Here is a 21,890-nt window from a genome sequence, read left to right on the forward strand (position 1 = left end):
AAAAGCTGAAGTTAATACTATGTGAGTACACTAACTGCATTACCTAGCAGGATCATGATTCTAACAATGCCAAAGCTATGATGGAAAAGACTTCAAGCAAGTAGGGAAAGACAACCGAAACTATAAGTCAGCCATTTCTGTAAAAAATTAATTTTCATAATTTATCCTAGTCACTATTTGGTAACTCCATGCCACTGATTGGAAGAGTTGGTAGGGGAGGCTTTGGTAGAGAATTTACTAGAGAAGAAAGACCATAATTAGTGTAAGAACAAGAGTTAGTTTTCATTTTCTTTCCTTTTTTTTTTTTTTGGTGGTACTGGGGTTCCTGGAAGCCCTTCTACTTCCGGGCTACACTCCCAGACATATTTTTATATTTTTTATTTGGAAACAGGGTCTCCTAAGCCAGCGCGTGCGGCTGGCTTCGAACGTGCGCGATCCTCCTGTTTCTGCCTCCCAAGCGTGGGGATTACAAGCGTGCGCCACCACACCCGGCTTTAGTTTTCATTTTCTATTACTTAATATGTTACATACTCTAGTGATATGTATGGCACTAAAATTTTGGAGTTTTATTTCCAAGCCAGCACTTATCAGCTAAGTCAACTGGGACCACATAACATTTCTGAAACTCATCTAGGTCATCCACAGAATAAAAGGGCCTGGATTGGATAAGTTTCCTTCGGTCCTCAATTTAGTTGCCTATCTTCTGCCTCTAGTTAATTCTCATATCTGTTCAATCCTTTATAGGTATTTTGGACTTTTTAATTATAATTAATGTTAATATAGGTACTCAATTAAGCTTTATTGGAAGGAAAACTAGCATTTGAAATTACAATAACCCTTGGTATCTGACTCAATAAAGTGTGTTTTAAAATCTTATTTATATATATATACCTTATTACCTAGAATTAAAATTGATCATAGAGATAATAATTAGCTGTAATATTGGAAAGATTTTATTTCAATATTTGAACCATGTTACTGTGAATCAGAATAACTTATTTTATAAATTTTTTTTTGCATTTTGTTTTTGCTAAGAGTCCTATGTGTGACCTCATAAAATACTAGCATACATTTTATTGTTTGGACACTTTATTTATTTTTTGTGGTAGTGAGGGTGAAACCCTGGGGCTTTTATACCTTCGGCCTATACTCCCAGACCTATTTTATATTTTATTTGGAAACAGAATCTCACTAAGTTGCTGAGAGCCTAAGTAGCTGAGGCTGGCTTTGAACCTGTGTGATCCTCCTGTCTCACCTTCCCAAGCGCTGGGATTACAAGCATGTACCACCATGCCCATTGTGGTTTGGACACTTTAGAACACAACATAACACATTTAGCTAAAAGTTATTTCTCAACTGTTCTATAATAATTGCAGTAAAACTAGAAACTGGGCATAATTCTTGGATAAGGTTAACATTTTTTATTTGACTCATGAAAAATCCTATAAAGGTATGTTTATGAAGGCTGAGGAACTTAAAAAAACTCCCTACTATCATGGGATTTGAATCTTTTCCATATCTGTTTCAAATGAAAGTTTACAATACAACTGACATTTTTCTTTCATGTTCTCTTTCAGGTTTCTCATTCTTTAAGGATTTTTGAGGCCATGAAAAGTAAAACTGAATTTGATACATTCATCCTTGCTGCAGTAATAAGTGGTGTTCATTTATAACTCTCATCTGGTGATCTCATTCAGCAGGAAGATCAATGAAATAAGAATGAGAAGTCTTGTATTTGACTTGAGGGCAAGTTATTTATTTAACTTTCTGACCCTTCCTGTTTTTATATGGAAAATACAGGTTTGCCATGTTCTATTATGTGAAAACTTGATTCTTAACAAGGCACTTATTTGGCATACTTAGGCAGGTGTGAACAGCATTCTGAGGAATCACAGCTTTGCCTGCAAGCTGAGTGGGGTGCACTTCCATAGAAAAGTGTATTGGCCCTTCTGTAGGGGCTGGAGGAGGGACAGGGAGAGATGAGGATTCTAAAGATTTCAACAGAGAAACTATTAAAGGCTGCACTTGCTCATTAGATATCTAATGTGAATTTACATTTTTTCCATCAGACTGTAAGTTAAAACACATTGTAAGTTCTTCTCCTTGGATAGATTATTATCCTATTTCTGTCAAGAGCTTATTAGCAGGGAGACATGATACCTACTAACAGTTCTGCACTGTCATGCTAGGGAGCAGTGTAAAGTGTGGGTAGAGCATGGGCTCTGAAAACAGCCGGTCTACATCCAGGTAACAATCCCACTTGGCACCAGTTCTGTGACCTGAACAGCAAACTTCTTTATGTGCCCTTTGTCACTTATGAAATGGAAATAGCATCAGCACCCCCCTCTTAGGGTTGTTGTGTAAATTAAAAGAGAAATAAATGTAAAGTGCTTAGAACAGTGCTTAGAATGTAAAGAACACTCAAGAACTATGAGCCAATAATTATTACCAGAATGAACAGGTTAACAGAAAAACAGAGTTGTGAGCCAATAATAATTACCAGTATGGACAGGTTAATAGAAAAACTATTATATCTGTGAGTCAATGATTATTAGCAGTATCGACAGGTTAATAGAAAAACTATTTTAGGTATACAGATGTTCTAAGTTTAGTCCATGTAAAATGTTTATCAGAAAACTATGCACCTGGGTCAGGTATGTGATCAATAATTTTTTCTTGTATGAAAAAATTTTCAACATTATTAGCAATCAGAGAGATGCAAATTAAAACTACCCTGAAATTTCACCTAACTCTAATTAGAATGGCAACCATTCAAAACACAAACAAGGACAAATGCTGGCGAGTGGGAACTCTAAAATCTGTTGGTGGGATTGCAAATTAGTGCAACCACTTTGGTAAACAGTATGGAGAATCCTCAGAGGAATGGGAATGAACCTACCATATGATCCAGCAATACCACTTCTGGGTATCTACCCACAAGAATGGAAACCAAACTACCGAACTAATGCATGCATATCTATGTTCACAGCTGCACAATTCACAATTGCCAAACTATGGAACCAGCCAAGATATCCATCAACAAATGAATGGATTACAAAACTATGGGATATGTACACAATGGAATTTTACTTAGCCATAAAGAAGAACAAAACTATGCCATTTGCAGGAAAATGGATGGAACTGGAGAACATTATGCTAAATGAGATTAGTCAGTCACAAAAAGTAAAAAATCAGATTTGGAAGCTAAGGAGAAAATGGGTAGGAACTCTAGATAAGGAAGGGAAAACCATAGGTAGGCAAATAAGGTTACTCAACTGAGGATGTTGGGAGGAAAAAGAGGAAAATTCCCTAATGTACGTGATATACATTCACAAACATATAAGAGTCAATCACTAAGCCAAACATGAGAAAGAGGAAGGGGGGAGGGAATGGGGTGGGAAATGGGAAGGGCTAAATGAGGGATGAGTGCATGTATGCTTCTACCATCTTGTACTCCATTAAGATATATGATTACGTGCATCAATTAAACGAATATTTTTTCTTTAATGAGATGTCCCAGCTTTTTCGAGGACTGATACATCCAAAATAGGGATTAAAAAAGAAAAACACTTATTAAAATGCTGAGTATTTAAGATGTATGTTTTAAATTTTGAAAACAATTTTACTTCCAGGAAAGATTTCCTTTCTTAAAGAATTAGTGTGTGTGTATGTATGTATACATATATATCTACACATATACATATATATCCATGTGTATTCCTATTAATAGAATAAGATTATATAAAGTAGCACTTTGGTGTCTGACTGTTTTGACCTACAAAAACTCTGTTTCCATAAGGTACACCATTACTCTCAAGCCTTCCATTTTGCCTTTGCTATAATGGAAATTAGAACTAAACTCACAACTTCCTGAAGTTTAGCTATAAACTTATCACATTTGCTTCATTCTCATCAGAAATTTTAGTTCCATTTTTGGACTCTGAGTCTATGACTCTGAACCATTTTTGGAGGAAAGGTAGAAATAAAACATTTTTTCTACTCATAAAACTGTTGAAAAAATAAAATAATATACTTGAAAGTACTTTCAAACTAAATTCTAGAAACTTAGGATTCACTGACTCAGGCCACCACACATTTCCAGTCTCCTTTCTCTCTTGTTTCTAAGATTTCTTCTAAATATAAATCTTGACGTTTAAGTCCCATAATATTTAAGATAAGATTACATGGTTCTCAAGCTTTGCCTGACCCCCACATGCCTCCACACTGAGACTTCTGCTGCTCCCAGGATCTGTTATTTCCTCTCTTGTCTCCTAGCATGCTATGCTCTTAATCTGGAAACTTATCTTCACTGTTCTGCCTCCTTTGAAGATTCTCCTCAAGCATCCCTTTAAAATAGCCTAGCCGTCTCTGATAAGATGAAACTCTTTCTAGTGAAAATGATCTCTCACCTAAACTACTGTCTTAGCTTTCTAACTAGACTTCTCATCTGCAATGTGTTTATTTACTTCATCAAAGCAGCTTATATCACAGGTTCCCTCACAACACCAAGAGGCTGACAAATACAGCTCTCCTGACTCCAGTGTAAAGCTTAAGTTATTGGCACAAAGTTGAAGGGTCTCCATTTATAGGTCCAAGTCTATCATATAAAGCTCAAGAAAGGAGAAAGGGTATCATGAAAATGAGGGGGAAAACATTTTGTAAACCTACCATTTTCTTTTAAGGGTACTTGGGATGAAGAATTTCCAGAACTATGCATAGTCATTCCTGTGGTATAAATTAAATTATTAGACATTTTATAAAATGGTCAGGTATTACAGAAGTAATTTCTTCTGACAAATTCATAAAACTCAATAAAACATTAAGGCAGTAACATTTTCTTTTATTTACACTGAGAAAAATATGTCTTCCTACAATGGGCATATTTACTACTTTTAAACAGTAGTTTAAGCCTATTAACCTGCTCTGGAACATAAATTTAAACACAAATGTGTTGTTTCTATCACTGGCATTTTGTTATGTCAAATATGAGATGACAAGCTTTTTTAAAGCATTTGTCCAAATACAAACTCAATATTCAATATGAATAAAAAATTAAATAAAAATGAAGAAAATAAATTTTCTTTTATGAATAGCTTTTATATGTTTTCCTACATGATACTTACTACTTTTCTGACCTGTGAGAAATTTTCATATAGTACAAAGACTTCATACTGAAAATAACTTAGAATCTATGAAATCTCATTATATGTAAATATACTTTGAAAATTTTTTAAAAGGTTGATCAGTCTCCTCTTATATTATTTTGAACAATATAGGGTTACTTAGAGGAAAAATCTTGTCTTTTATCTGTTTTAATTTTTTAACAGATTCCATTTAAATATCAGTGGTAGTATAATCTCTGGAAGTTGTGGATGCCTACATTAATAAAGTAATGCTGTTTCCATAAATATTTATCAACTCCAACATAGGTCCTCCTCTTTTGACTTCCTTAACCCCACATACCCCCAATCCAAAAAGAAAACATACTTTTAAACTTTAGGCAATTAAGGCTAAATCTGAGGCCTCAGGAGAGAGTTAAGTAATAGGTAGTATTTGGTAAAGCAACAGTATTTGGTAAAGCAAGGTAACCTTGCTTCCCTTTTGTCTCTTTAGCTTCATATTTTCAGTAGTAGTTCAGATCTCTGCCTATTCCTCTAAAAGACTGACGTCACTACATTTTCCTTTAAAGACTCATGAGGCAGAGGAAACCTGAACCATGTATCTGTTAAGTTAGTACTCAGGGATATAAACATATATGTGTGTGCATACACCCCCATAAATGCACAACCTGAACCATGTACCTGTTAAGTTAGTGCTCAGCGATATAAACATATATGTGTGTGCGTGCACACTCTCATATATGCACAACTTCTACACTGAAATAATTAATAAGCCCCTAATAGCTAGCTGTGAAAACTAAAGAAACTTGAATCAATCAAGAAATTTTACATATCAACCTTAGCACATTTCATAAAAATACCTAAGTTTTTAGAGATTATTCAATTTCTGCAAGGTTGGAAACAGCCCAACTACATTTTGAATTTCAAAAAATAGGGCATAGTAAGAGTCCACTCACACAGGCTCATAAGAAAAACCCAAGGGCAGGTGACAGAAGCCAATGGCAAGAGACTGCTTCGCTCTGACGGTCATGGCTACTGTGACCAAGAGGAAGCTAAGTAATTGTGGATGTCATGAAGCAATCCCATGTTTCTATTGGTAACTTTTAAGTTTGTAGTCACAGTTTTATCAGTGAGGACATGGAACCCAAATTATTTCTTGGTAATTAACCTGGTGCTGTTCACGTCACTAGGAGCATGAGGTGTGGGAGAAAGAAGGCAAGCTTATTTATGCTGACCTATGACATATGCTTGACCAGGGTCTTCAATTGATGATTCTGATTCCTGATTCCTCCTTTCAGGACTTCTATTTAAACTTGCAACAGACTTTGAACTAAAGAGGAAAAGGAAGGCAGGAGGGGAATTGTCAGTGTAAAAAAAATATGGTGAAAATAATAAAAACAAATGTAGGAAATGTAGAATTTACAGATATGTAATTTGGATTAATCATGTTCTTACTTATTAAGCTTTGTGAGTCCTGCCAAAGATTCTGTATCAGATCTTGCCATCTGGTGGAAGGGTTTTCCCGCCAACTCCACCACGGTTGGTGGTGGGGATTCCATGTTAGCAATGACATTTTTCCGGTGAGGGTAGAGAGAGGCCTGACTGAGATCATGGTATGATTTACTCATCCCTCTAGGCTTTTCCTCCCAGGAAGTTCTGTCACTCTTCTCTTTTGAACTGTTCTGCCATGGTTGGTAAAGCGACAGCTCTGAGCAGGAGAGCCTCTTCAGAATCTCAGCGTGAACTGACAATGGTCGCACGGCCAGTTTGTTCAGGGTGCTGCTGGCCAGACTGCCAGTGCTGATTGCGCGTCCCATATTAAATCCTCTAACAGACTCTGCTTGGAGGTTCAGGCTCCTAAACGAAGCTCTCTCTACAAGGAAATAGGATGGCTTTACATGAGGGAAACACCGCAGTACCTTTATGAGAGTTATTTTAATAAGTAAAAAACAGCATGCAGTTTTTAATAATTTTGATTGTCTTCACAAATACATAGCTTTTATTGTGTGACAATCAAGGGTTTGAAAAAGAAGGGCTGAAGATCTTGGTTTTCAGACCATCTCTCCATCCTTTGAGCTTTCGCTCAGCCATAGCCTGCTCAGCATTTTCCACTTCATCTAACAATTCTCTTGTAGCTGATGTGTGAAGTTTAGGCCTGCTGACCCCAAATACAGCTTTTAGTTAGAAATGAGAATGACATTTAAATGAGAAAATTTCAACTCTGGTGTTTCTGCTAAAACATCTGCAAATCAAGGATGGGGAGGGAGAAATGAAGTATGGATGGGCTGACAAGCCTGAAAAAGAAGCTGTGCAGAGGAGAGTGTTTCCCAGAGAAAACGTCCCAGATTATTATATATTTACAATTAAATAAATTGTGCTGAGGATATATCACTGTGAATGTACTAAAACCCACTGACCCGTACACTTTGCAATTGTATGTTATATAAATTATGGCTCAATAGTGCTGTTACAAAAATAAAACAAGAGTTTTTAAGGCATTTTTTGTTATTGTTGTTATTTCACTACTATGCCAATTCCCACCTTTCCACCTTGCTGACTTCAGGATTTAACTGAGGAACAGGTGACATGGGAGAATCAAATACTATAATCTTCTCTTTTTCAGTGTCTATAAATTAATATGACCAGTGGGCACAGGATCTGTTTATGCTTAAATTCCTTTCACTACTGAAGACAAGTCCAAAGTCTTCTTTTATGTCAGTCTAAATTTAGTGGGTTTTTTTTTTTTTTTTTTTTTTGCATGTCTGAGGATGGAACTCAGGGGCATTCGGCCTCCGAGCTAAACCCCTTGCCCTATTTTTTATTATTTATTTATTTATTTATTTATTTATTTATTTATTTATGGTTTTTGGTGGTACTGGGGTCCCTGGAAACCCTTCTACCTCTGGGTTACACTCCCTGACCTGTTTTTATACTTTTTTAAAATTTGGAAACAGGGTCTCTTAAGCCAGCGCTGCTGGCTTCGAACCTGCATGATCCTCCTGTCTCCGCCTCCCAAGCGCGGGGATTACAAACGTGCGCCACCACGCCGGCTTATTCTTTATTTTGAAACAGGATCTTTAAGTTGCGGAGGCCTCACTAAGTAGCTGAGGTTGTCCGTGAACCATGATCCTCTGGTCTCAGCCTCCCCAAATGCTGGGATTACAAGCGTGAGCGACCACGCTTGGCTTGACTATTTATGTCATAAAAGGATTTAAAGCTTTGCATCATATGTCAATAGAGGACTAGAAGCACAAAATTTAAACTGATTAGGTTGTTAGAAAATCAAGCAAACTAAATCACAAGGCTGGTCCCTCTTGGATTTTTAAATTTTTTATTTATTTCATAAAAAGGATTGAACCCAGGGGGATTTTACCTCCAAGGTACACTCTCAGCCCATTTATTTATTTATTTATTTATTTATTTATTTATTCATTCATTATTTATTTATTTTTGTTTTGAAACAGGGTATTGCTAGGTGGCCTAGGCTAGTCTTGAACCTGCAATCCTCCTGTTTTAGCCTTTCAAGTACTATGATTACAAGCGTGCACCACCATACCCAGTGGCTGGTCCCTCTTGGAAAGGAGAAATTCTGTGTTGTATTCTATTCAGAGTAAACTGTTGCCACTTGGTAAAACATCTGGGAAATACCTTTTAAAAAGAAAGTGTAAAGTGATTGCTGATTTGGATCTTTGGGAGCCTCTTTCACTTACATTGAGGAATTTTAATATTCATGCACCAGAATAAAGTTTAAATAAACACATTTGATGTCCAAAGAAGGAAAATGGAATCTTATGCAGATTCAATTACAGTAAATACCTTTATACCCAATTGAATTCTTAATCTCTATGGAAAATGTAGAGCAAACTATGGCGGCAGTAAGGCCAGTCAGTTTAGTGAACATATCAGGGTTTATGCTATTCAAATCTATTCATAGCCAACTATTAAACAGACCTAAACTATTCCATATGCTGATGGAATAGAAGCATAAGCCATCCCCTTGTCTTGCCTGTCCCACTGCTTTCCACCTGGGCAGGTCTCCAGCATGGGCCATCAGTGTAGGAAAATGGCCTGTATCCTAAGACTAATGTTTCAAACATTAGGTTGGTTTCAAACAAAGGTTAGTTCCACACTCAATCTGTAAGTCATACTTCTTAATTTCTGTTTCTGCTATTGTTTAGTCCTTTGTACCATTTTGTACTGCTTTATATTGTCAACTTTATCTCATGCTTTTTTAAAAAATTTTTATTTATTTATTTATTTTGGGTGGTACTGGGATTCCTGGAAGCCCTTCTACCTCCGGGCTACACTCCCAGACCTATTTTTACATTTTTATTTGGAAACAGGGTCTTCTAAACCAGCACGCACGGCTGGCTTCGAACCTGCGCGATCCTCCTGTCTCTGCCTCCCAAGCGCGGGGATTACAAGCGTGCGCCACCACGCCCGGCTCATCTCATGCTCTTTTGAAGAGAGGGACTTAATGTCTTCTGTTATCTCACAGTACTTACTACTTACAAATAGTGATCAATAAGTGATTATTTCTTAATTTATTTTTTTGCAAATAGTTCTTTGAGTACTGCACTAAGAATTAAGAGATCAGGATTTCAACTTAGTTTGACCTTTTACTCTGTGGTTAGGTGAGACATTGTCTTCTCTCAGTCTGTTTCCTCACGGGTAAAATTTTGGACTTACTGGCCTCTCAGGTTCTTTCCAGCACCAACATTCTCTAATGTTAAAGAAGCCACATACATTTCTTAGCCCAACAACTTCCTGTCTTGTTCAGACAGATAAATAAATAGGTAGATAGCTACTTTTAACCTAATTTAAAGTAGTAAATTATTCCTTTGAAGATTTATAAAAATCTGGAAAACAGTAGATCATACCATCTTAAAGTGCTTTGGGCATATGAATTCAAGGATGTATAGTTATCTTGATCCTAGGGGCTTACCTGAGAGATATGAAGAACATTCCCTCTTTGTGGATAAAGAAAATGAAATTCTAAAAATTCAGTTATTGTCCTAAGGCCATTAAACCAGTGTTACTACTACTATATCATGGCATGTGGTAGACAGCAGAGTAGCATATAGTATTGATAACAGTACTATCTGCTATTGCTGCTGATACTTTTGCTATTATTATGAGTCCAACCACTACCTACCAGTAGAGACAATAGTGATACAGTGGTAAAACAACATTGATGGTGATAATAATAATAAAAAATACTTACAGAATTCTGACTCTGCTGAATATATATATATATATATATATATATTATATATGTTTTATATATATATATTTTTTTTAATATATATATATTTTTTTCCTCCTTTATTTTGGTGGTGGTGCTGAGGATTGAACCCAAGGCCTCATCCATACTAGACAAGCACTCTACCACAAACCTATATTTTTAGCCTGGTCTGCTGGGCACTTTTTTGTGTGTGTGTTACTGGGGGAAGGAACCCAAGGGCATTCTACTTCCGAGCTATACCCCCAGCCCTATTTTTCTTTTTTATTCTTTATTTTGAAACAGGGTCTCACTGTGTTGCAAAGGGCCTCACTAAGTAGCTGAGGCTGTCTGTGAACAATGATCCTCCTGTCTCAGCCTCTTAAGTGCTGGGATTACAAGCATGTGCCACCACACTCAGCTTACTGGGCACTTCTAAAGTGCTCTAAATATATTAATTCATTTCTACTTTGCAATAGTCTCATGATGTAAGTACTGCCATTATGATAATAATTTTATAGCTGGAGAAACCAATGTAGATAGTTTTAGTAGCTTGCAAGGCTTCAAAGGTTTGTAAGTAATAAGCCTGGTTTGAACAATAGCAGTATGACTCCAGAACTCATGTTCTTCTCTACCATACACATTGAGTACCTCTACTCAAAAGCCCACAATCCAAAACTTCCTGAGCACTGATATGACACTATAAGTGGAAATTTTAATACCTGACCTCATCTGACTCAGACACTGCTCAAACACAGGCACACCAAAAACATTGTACAAAATCGCCTTTAAGCTGTGTTAGGTATATATAGGACATAAATGAATTTTGTTTAGATTTGAGACCATTTCTTAATATATCTTATTACATATATATGAATATTCCAAAATCTAAAAAATTAAAAAATTAAAAATACTTTTGGTCCCAAGAATTTTGGATAGGGGGATACACAAACTCAACTGTATTGTTTTTTAGTATGAGAAATTCTGTGAATAGAAGTCTAGCTTCACATTTTTGTCTTCTGACCCTTTTTACTCTAATTATATTTACAATGATAAAATCTGCCAGCGGTGGTGGCACATACCTATAATCCCAGTACTTGGAAGGCTGAGAGAGGAAGATCTCAGGTTCAAGGCCAGATTCAGCAACTTACTTAGTGAGGCTCTCAACAACTTAGTGAAAACCTATTCAAGCTAAAAACAAAACAGGGCTTGGGAAGTAACTTAGAATGTTCCTGTGTTCAATCCCCAGTACCTAAATAAATAAATAAATTAAATAATTTTATAACTGTCAACTTCTCAATTCTGGTTTGTGCTGAAGAAAATATTAGTACAAGAAGAAATGCTAATAACTCTAATAGGTTTGATATTTCACTATACTATTTTTGGGGGGAGTAGTACCGGGGGTGGAACCCCGAGGCTTTCTACCTCCAGGCTATACTCCCAGACCTATTTTATATTTTATTTGGAAACAGCATCTCACTAAGTTGCTGCGAGCCTCACTAAGTAGCTGAGGCTGGCTTCGAACCTGTGTGATCTCCTGTCTCAACCTCCCAAGCGCAGGATTATAAGTATGCATCACCATGCCCGGCATATTTCACTACACTTTGAAAACATATGAGCATATAATTTTTTTAGCAAAGCAAAGCATGGAAATAAAAAGTATGTGATTACTTAAGGAGAGTGGGCATTATATTTTAGCAAGCATAAAAATCATTAGTAAAGAAAGCTGATTAAAATGTAGATAGAGCCGGGCGTGGTGGCGCACGCTTGTAATCCCCGCGCTTGGGAGGCAGAGACAGGAGGATCGCGCAGGTTCGAAGCCAGCCGCGCGCGCACTGGCTTAGGAGACCCTGTTTCCAAATGAAAATGTAAAAATAGGTCTGGGAGTGTAGCCCGGAGGTAGAAGGGCTTCCAGGAACCCCAGTACCACCAAAAAAAATAAATAAATTAAAAAAAAATGTAGGTAGAGATGAATTCTCAAAGACTATGATTTTCCAAGTATCTAGTAGGGTTAGAGAATCTTCATTTTTTTTTTTTAAAGATATGCTTTCTTTTCAATTTGATTACAACAAAGTGGGAAACATTATTCATTGGTTACCATAACCCAGTCTGATCCTATGAGAAAATCATTTCTATAAGGTTGCGAATTTTGAGAAAGTTGGGAAAATATTTCATAGCAAAAGGTCATCAGTGTTTGTTTGTTTATTTGCGTATTGTGGTACCAGGGATGGAACCCAGGGCCTCAGGTATGCTAGGCAAATGCTTTGCCACTGAGCTGCAATTCCAGCCCTAATTTTCAAGTCTCACACTTCAGGTTTTACTTAAGTCTGCAAGAATTTGCTATACAGAATTGATTTTGTATGGCTTTGCTCACTACATTGGTCTTATATACTGTGCGTTAAATGTTTCAGTTCTGATTGAAATATGTTTTCAGAGCTGTACTAGTTTTTCTCAGCTTGTTTCATTTTAAAAGAGAGTGAAACTACTTTCCTGACCTTTTATGCCTGGTGACTAATCTCAGTCTTAGAAAAGGATGCACCCAGGTGTAACTAACAGCTGGTGAATCTGTCACCCACAACATTGTACATCTGTACTCCACTGTCATGGGCACCCACTCCTCTTGCTCCTTCTTTTTTCCCATGTTCTTTCCCTCATCTGAAAAGCCCTTCCATTTATCTCTAACCTACTTAAATTATTTTATTTTGTCCTTCAAATCCACTTCATGTATCACCTCTCCAGGCTACCAGCTTACTATTTTCTTCTCTCATAATGTGGATCATGACATCTTTATAGTCTTGATTTAGGCATTTAACAGATATATACTGTGTTAAGTTTTCATCCTGAACATGGTAGTTCTTTCAAAATTCATGCCAAAAATCACGCATGCATCTGGAGTCACCTGAAACAGTCTGCTCCCCTTACCGATATCCTGGGCATCTTGGTTGCTCTGTCTTGCTCTCATCTGTAGCTGGAACTTATGCTGGGAAGAGCAAAGGTGCAGCAGGTACTGGCATACTTTACTGTTGTCTGTCTGGAAGGCATGTTTTATTCCATCTGATGTATTTTGCAAGGTGATTTTCTTTTTCTACAATATTAACCAAGGTATTCATAATTAGGATGCTTTCCTATGATTTTTTTAAATTGAAAAATAACTCTAAACTATAAATAATAGAGATATTATTTATTCCCTTGGGTAAAAAGTTAAAGTTAAAAAGTAATTACTTTTGAAAAATAAATATATAATAATAAGAGTTGTGCTTCCATTAAGTTTGTAAATTTGAAGTTGAACATTCTTGCATATATATTCATATTATAGAGATTATATATTACAACTGTAAATAGAAAACCAGTACCACTTGCCATAAATAGAATCTGGCAATAGAAATAAAGTATAATAAATGCAATTAAAAACAAAGTAACATTGTTAAATTCTAGGTTTCACTGTTGCCAATGAGACCTGTGAGACTTTATCTGTTCTTTTTTAAAATTGAAAATCAGGAAATGATAGGTATTACAGACATAGTAGCACCAACCAACTAACCATATGTCTACAGCTGACTTCAAAGCTCTCTAGGTTGAATATTACCCAGAGTCCACCATGACCTGATGTCCTTATAAATATTATTCTGGTGAGTATTTCAGCTCAAATAAGAAGCAATGTCAGTGACCCTAAATACCATTAGGAAAATAAACATCTGAACATATTTTTGATTCACCTCTGAAGTCTGCTGGGTGGCTCGTTAGTGTTTAGATTCCTTCTGTCCAATATCAAAATATGTCTTTAGAGCTTACTATCTTCCATAAACATATTTTATAAAAATCACTTCCATCTTTATCTCCATAGAAAGTATACACTAAAACTTAAAACTTCAGAAAATCCTGCGACCACTTTAAAAAAATCAAGTAAATCTCTGGACCTCTGAGTTTCACATATTTGTTATGAGGGATCCATTCTTAAGCTAGACAAGTTTTTTTTTTTTTGCATAAAGATAATTAACTATCTTAAAAACATTTGAGGACATTCTCTATGTGAGAAGTTAAGACCCTAAGATAAGTGTGTCAACAGAGAATTCAACTTGGTTATAATTTAACTAAAGTTAATTGAGCATATAACCAAATAGGCATACATTGTAAGCTTTGAAAAATCACCTCCAGAGAAAGCCAGAAACAAACAAAATCTCAACAATACTCCCTAAGACTAAGAAGAAAGAGTTAAATAGTATTAAGACAAGTTAGCAAAAACAAACAAAAAAAGACATGTCCATCTTACTGAATGGTAGGATCTAAAGTTTAGTAAGAGAGGGAAGGGAATGAGGTGGAAATTGGGGAAGGGCTAAATGTATGATGTGTGCATGTATGCCTCTTCTATCCTGTAGCTCATAATGATGTATAATTATAATGCACAAATAAATTAAAAAATTACAATAAAAATAAATAAAATTTACTTAAGGAAAATCAGTTAATGGGTTACACTGTTAATTGGTAGCACCCATTTAAAATATAATGAAAAGAGGTTAAAACGGACATACAGAAAAAGAAATCTTCTTAGTTTCCCTCCATGGAAAACGAAGGACCAAGGTGCGAACTCCATTGTGAACCTCAAACACAAGGACACCTTTGGAGCAGACTCCAAGCAGTATTCCTGTCTGTGACTTTTTCTCAGGGTGCACCCGGTGAAAATGAACTCCATATTCTGTCAGTCTTTGGCAGACCTGTTGGAACAATACCATACTTTGATAAATGGTGATATTAAATTATAGAAGTTATACTTGTACAAATGCTATTTAATGTGAAAAGAACAGTTTTTTCAACATATGTTGTTGGAATTATTTGGATCCACATGTCAAAAATAAATCTCAACACCTGCTTCACCTGATAATATAAAAATGGGCTCAAGTGTGTCACAGGCTAAATGCCAGTGCTAAATGTATGAGACTTCAAAAATCTTTGTCTAGCCAAAGATATCTAGATGAGGCATGAAAAGCATGAACCATAGAAGAAAAAATAATAACAATTCACTGGGTTTGATCTCCCAAAACAAAACCAATCTGGGTGTGGTGGTACACATTTGTGATCCCAGTACATGGGAGGCTGAAGACGGAAAGATTGCAGATTCCAGGTCAGCCTTAGTAATTGAGCAATACCTTCAGCAACTTAGTGAGACTATATTTCAAAATTAAAAGGGCTGTTGGTGTAGCTTGGAGGAAAAATGTTCCTGGATTCTATCCTCAGTATGAGGGAAAACAATCAAAAGAAGAACAACAACAAAAAAAAAACATTAAAAACTTTCTCATCAAGAGCAAGTGTTAAATTGGATGAAGTGGCATACACCTATAAGCCCAGTACTTGGGAGGCTAAGACAGAGGATTAAAGGTTCAAAGCCAGCCTCAGCAATTTAGTAAGACTCTCTTTGAAAACAAAAAATATAAAGGGTTGGAAGTGTAGCTCAGAGGTAGATTTCCCCTGGGTTCAAGCTCTACTTCCAAAAAAATAAAAAAATAAATGGCAAATAGATGAGAAATAAATATATGTAAAACCTATATCTGACAAAGGAATTATATCCAGAATATATAAAGAGAATATACTTCTTAGCAATGTGTAGACATTAATGAGACAGAATATTGGGCAAAATGTTTTCATTGGACACATCAACAAAGAAAATATATGAATGGCAAATTAAAACATGAAAGGATGCCTAATATAAATAGTAACTAGGGAAATACAAATTAAAAATACCATTACTCACTTACTTTCCTACTTAAAGGACTAAAGTGAAAAAGACTGAAAATACCAAGTATTATTAAGAATGTGGTAGAAGGACTATGAAATCATCACTTTAAAAAGTAGTTTTTTACGAAGAAAATATATATATATATATATTCCAACAATTCTATTGCAAGGTTACAGTAGATGTTGGCAAACTTTTTCTGTAAAGAAGCAGACAGTAAATATTTTAGATTTTCTGGGCTGTAAGGTTACTGTTACTAAGTGTTCAACACTGCTGTTGTCCTGTGAAAGTAGATTCAGATAAAATGTAAAAAATTGAGTAGGAGCAATTTCCAATAAAACTACTTTCAAAACAAGAAGAACACAGTTTGTTAATCCTTGTTCTTTATCATGATTATATAAGTGGCTGGCTGGTCAACTGTATGTTGTTTTCAAAACTCACTGAACTGAACATTAAAAAGTGGCATATTTTATTGTATGTAAATTATGCCTCAATAAAGCAGCTTTACAAAACAAAATACAGATGTCTTTCAAAGGCAATGTGGCCAGGCGTGGTGGCGCACGCTTGTAATCCCCGTGCTTGGGAGGCGGAGACAGGAAGATCGCGCAGGTTCGAAGCCAGCAGCGCTGGCTTAAGAGACCGTGTTTCCAAATAAAAAATATAAAAATAGGTCTTGGAGTGTAGCTTGGAGGTAGAAGGGTTTCCAGGAACCCCAGTACCACCAAAATAAAACAAAACAACCAAACAACAACAACAACACAAAGGCAATGTGATGGATGGATGAACTCTAACCTTAGACGTTGTTCTATTAAGATAAAAAAAGTAAAGCTGGGTGTGGTGGTGCACACTTGTAATCGCAGCATTCGAGAGGCTGAGACAGAAGGATCACGATTCGGGGTAAGTCTCAGCTACTTACTGAGGACCTCTGCAACTTAGTGAGACCTTGTTTCAAAAAAAAAAAAAGAATAAAAAATAGGGCAGAGGGTGTAGTTCAGAGGTCAAATGCCCCTGGGTTCCACCCCCAGACCTGAAAAAAAAAAAAAAAAAAAAAAAAGAGAAAAAAAGAAAGATGCTAATGTAAGTCAGATGTGGTGGCACATGCTTGTAATCCCAGTACTTGGGATTTAGAGTTTAGAAATAGTGTAAAAATTTAGAATAGTGTAAATTTGCCTCTCATATCCAGCTAGTCAACAAAAACTTAATTGTTTCTTCTATATAATGCATCTTTCTTCTATATAATGTATATTGTTTTTGGGAGAATGTGAGAGGATAAAAGTATAGCACTCATGGCCAGATAGGTATGTGTTCAAATAATAATTTTGCCCTACATAGTAGATATTGACCTTGGGAGGATTACATGTCCTTGAACCTCAGTCCCCTCTTTCACAAAATAAAAGCTGAAACACCATAATTTTATTTGGGGATAAATGAAATAAGATCATGTATATTATTAGTTACTAGCACTTAAAATTTTTGCTCCAATATTTCTTGTTATTTTGAAAAAATTACATTGTTTAACATGTGTGGTCTCACATGCTTACCTTTAAAAATTCTAATTCTGTCTCTTTTTCAGAAGCTCCTGCATAGGTATTATGCAATTTGGGCAACTCTTCTTTGATATAGGACACATCAAGTTTCTCCATCACTCTGGCAGGCAAATAATGCTCCAGTCTAAAGTAAGACACACCATGAACCTAGAAAGGAGAATGCTTCCGTAAGTGTTTCTGCCTTTTGTTGCAGTGAGCCCTGTTGCTTCTATCTTAAAGTTCTTGCATTGGCTGAGGAATGAAATAATTAAATTTCTACTTCTCTCTCTGAGAAACAAATTTCAGAGAAAGTGCATCAACCTTTCTCTTCTATTCAGTGAAGCAAAATGACTGAACTAATTGGCAAATCCCAGGAGAGTAACATTAAAAGGTCTCATGCCACTATAAGGATTGATGTTCTGAAGGATGTCGCTCTAGTGGCACCCCTCATTGCCCTTCACTTCCTCTTAGGTGGCTTATGTTTAGGAACGTGAGGCTTTGAACACACAGTAAGCTGTCTACACAGTGAGCTTTGTTATGCTCCCAGCCATCACTGTGTGGATCCCTGTGGAAGGCAGAAGACCCCTTTAATCAATATTTGGCCAGTAACTCTTATGTTTTAAGTCTCTTTTAATTGGAACTTGGGAGAAGAAGGGGTAAGTGTTAGACATACTTAAACTCCAAAACACTGTAACTTAGCCCTTTTTATTTTTATTCTGAGACAGAGTCTTGCTATGTTGCTGAAGCTGTCCTTGAATCTGTGATCCTTATGTCTCAGCCTCCCAAGTACTAGGATTACAAGTGTGTGTCATCATGCCTGGCAGCTTGGTCATTTTAGGCATCAAGATAGTCTAAAAAAATTTCAGATCTTCAGATCTAAACATCAAACATTCCAACCACATTCAGTTCTTAACTATGCTAAGCATACAGACACCAATACAAAAGTGGCCTTGGAGAAAAAGATAAACCTTACCTCTGGTTGGTAATCTCCATATTCAGCCTGGAGAGCCAAGGATGCTAGCAGTAAAGCTGTCTCATCATCACAGTGCATCCTCTCCTCCAAAATATCTTTTCGCAGCTGAAGGTAATACTGATGACAGGTTAGAGTGTGTCTGGAAAAAGAAAGACACACAAACATCTTGGGTTTTGATCTTGAATCTTGGGGTGTTTTTCTCTTTTAGGCACAAAAATTTACTTTCTAAGATTATTTACTATTAAACTTGTTATTAAGCTCTTAAAAGGCACAGGAGTTCAATAAACCATTGGCAGAAATACTGAATTCCCCCTTTATCTGTAGGGGATACATTCCATGATCACCAGTGGATGCCTGGAACCATGGATGTCCCAGACCCTATCTATATTATTTTTTTTTTCTACCTACACATAGCTACAATAAAGTTTAATTTATAAATTAGGCACAGTAAGAAAATAACATTAACTTATCAGATCTTAGCATATATAGTTTTTCCTTATTTAGAGCTTTAGAGCTTTAATCTTTAGTTAATTTTATTTATTTATTTATTTTGGTGGTACTGGAGTTCCTGGAAGCCCTTTTACTTCTGGGCTACACTCCTAGACCTATTTTTTTTTTTTTTTTTTGGAAACAGGGTCTCTTAAGCCAGCGCGGCTGGGCTGGCTTCGAAGCTGCGCAGTCCTCCTGTTTCCGCCTCCGAAGCACGGGGGATTACAAGCATGCGCCACCACGCCCGGCTAATCTTTAGTTAAAAGGAAGCACTTTCCATCCTCTCTCTGGCATATCTCTTCTGCTTTGGAGCCACTATTAAATAAGGCTACTGGTGCAGTGGCACTGCCATGCCACACAGCTGATCTGATAGCAAGGTGCTGCCAAGTGACCAATAGGCAGGCAGTGCCTGCAGCATTGGTGCGCCGGCAGGGGGAGGGCAGAGAGAGGGCATAAGATTTTATCATGCCATTCAGAACTATAGGCAAGTTAAAGCATATTTTATGTTTGTTTCTGGAATTTTTCACTTAATACTTTCTGACCATGGTTGACCTTGGGTAACTGATTTTGTGAAAATGAAATCATGGAAAAGGGGTGGGCTACTGTATTTCTTATACAATAAAGAAGAATTATCATTGATCAGAATCAAGTAATTCAATATCAGTAAGCTGATACTGATACTGCTGAGTCAAAAGAGCAGGGGCCAAAAAGAGCCAAAGAGAAACTCGTGTACTCACTGGATTAGACTAACATCATCCATGAAAAATTTTATTCGGAAAAACAAAATAAAATTAACAGTGGCTTTGCTTTTTTTCTTTGGTTCTTCTTTCCATCCTTCTGGGGCTACTTTGGTTAATTTTAATTCAGGATCAACAAAGAAATATTCATTATCTAAAACAGAATGAGAAAAACATTCAGATAAAATAAGAAGAAAAGTTTCCCCTTTATTCTTTATTTTATTGGTCTCCCTTTATTCTTTATTTTATTGGTCTGATTGTCACTAAACAGTCTCAGATGAGAATAAAATGAGACTGCTGTGAAGCCTGGCAGGGAGCACTTTTTGCTACACACATGGATGGAGGCAATGTGGTTCATACATTTAAAAATGAGGGTTCTAACGGCCGACAGGAATTCAAATCTTGGTCATATCATATACTATCTGTATGACACTGAATAAATTATCATTCCTTTCTGACCATCAATTTTCCTATTCATAAGATAAGGATAATGCCAGTTTCTGCCTTACAGAGTTGTCTTAAGTATCAAATGAAACAATGAATATAAAACATTTGGTAAATCATCATACTCCCCCAACAAATACTAGCTATTATTTGTCAATACTGAGCTATCAGCTGAAATGCAAGAGGAAGAAAATCACCTTCTTTTTATTTTTAATGTCATCATTTACCTATTATTCAATCTAACTAAAGGATTTTCAATAAAATCTGATTTATACAGATGTGTAAGAAATTAGCTATATTATAAATATCTTCATGTAGATGGTATTATATAATTAGTCTAAAGACTAAGACTAATTAGTAAGGTAATAGAACATGAGAGGGTACTAACTGTATATTTATTGGATAATAAATAACGAAATGAGTTATTCTTTTTTTGTGTGTGTGGTCCTGGTTATTGAACCCAAGGCATTCTACCTCCGAGCTACACCCTTAGCCCTATATTTTATTCTTTATTTTTGAAACAGGGCCTCCCAAAGTTGCAGAGGACCTCACTAAGTAGCTGAGGCTGACCCCAAATCTGTGATCCTCCTATCTCAGCCTCCAAAGTACTGGAATTACAAGTGTACACCACCATACCTGGCTTTGAGTTATTCATTTTTAAGGCACAAGTACTCAGCAAAATATATGGAAATAATTTTTTTTTAAAAGAGCGTGTGTGTGTGTGTGTTACTAAGGATGGAACACAGGGCATTCTACCTCTGAACTATCAGACCTATTTTATTTTTTATTTTGGAACAAAATCTCATTCAGTTATGGAAGCTGGCCATGAACCTGTGATCCTCCTGTTTCACCTCCCAAGTTCTAGGATTACGGCATACACCACATGCTTGGCCATTATTATGATTTTGTAGAGTTTTAGGATCATTTGCCCCATAAATGATTGTCATTTATATTACTTTGTTGTCTACGCTTTCTATTTTTCTTATTCTGAGAAATAAGAAATCTTTAACTAAGCCGGGAGTGGTGGCGCACGCTTGTAATCCCAGCTCTTGGGAGGCAGAGGCAGGAGGATCACGCAAATTCGAAGCCAGCCTCGCTGGCTTAAGAGACCCTATTTCCAAATAAAAAATAAAAAATAGGTCTGGGAGTGTAGCCCAGAGGTAAAAGGTTTCCATCCCCACCAAAAAAAAAAAAAAAAAAAAGTAATTTATAAATATAACGAATTATTTAAAAAGATCAGTTCCAAAGAGCTTCTTATTGTTATGACAATACCAATTGATAAGAAGAAACATTTACTGAAATTGCTTCATATAGTTATGTATTTCATTACATTCAGTAGATATAATGTTTAAAAGATTTGTGAAATCCTGGGTGTGGTTGGTGCACTCTTGAAATCCCAGTACTTGGGAGGCTGACATCAAAGGTTCACAGCCAGCCTCAGCTACTCAGGCCCTTCGCAACTTAGACCCTGTTTCAAAATAAAAGAATGAAATAGGGCTGGGGGTATATCTTAGAAGTAGAATGCTCCTGGGGTTCCATCCCCACTACACACAGAAGAGTAAGAAAAGAAAAAAAAAACAAGAGAGATAGAGAAATGACTACATTTTAGTTATCAACTAGGAACAATAAAAAAAGGGCACTGTTTTGTTTTA

At 36.3% G+C, this 21,890-nt stretch overlaps 1 protein-coding gene across 1 annotated transcript in view; it reads right to left on the reverse strand.

The window, feature by feature from the left end:
- PTPN13 (protein tyrosine phosphatase non-receptor type 13) overlaps positions 1–21,890 on the reverse strand; it is a gene marked incomplete at both ends in the record, with an annotated part of 193,749 nt that overhangs the window by 67,681 nt on the left and 104,178 nt on the right. Inside the window, 8 exons of the mRNA XM_080697337.1 lie at positions 4,669–4,725; positions 6,356–6,450; positions 6,576–6,993; positions 13,264–13,426; positions 14,871–15,053; positions 17,611–17,763; positions 18,569–18,707; positions 19,795–19,948. Coding sequence (XP_080553463.1) covers positions 4,669–4,725; positions 6,356–6,450; positions 6,576–6,993; positions 13,264–13,426; positions 14,871–15,053; positions 17,611–17,763; positions 18,569–18,707; positions 19,795–19,948 — 1,362 coding nt within the window. The remainder of the gene's footprint in view (positions 1–4,668; positions 4,726–6,355; positions 6,451–6,575; positions 6,994–13,263; positions 13,427–14,870; positions 15,054–17,610; positions 17,764–18,568; positions 18,708–19,794; positions 19,949–21,890) is intronic.

Source organism: Muscardinus avellanarius (assembly GCF_963383645.1).
Source record: "Muscardinus avellanarius genome assembly, chromosome: 6".
Classification (NCBI taxonomy): domain Eukaryota; kingdom Metazoa; phylum Chordata; class Mammalia; order Rodentia; family Gliridae; genus Muscardinus; species Muscardinus avellanarius.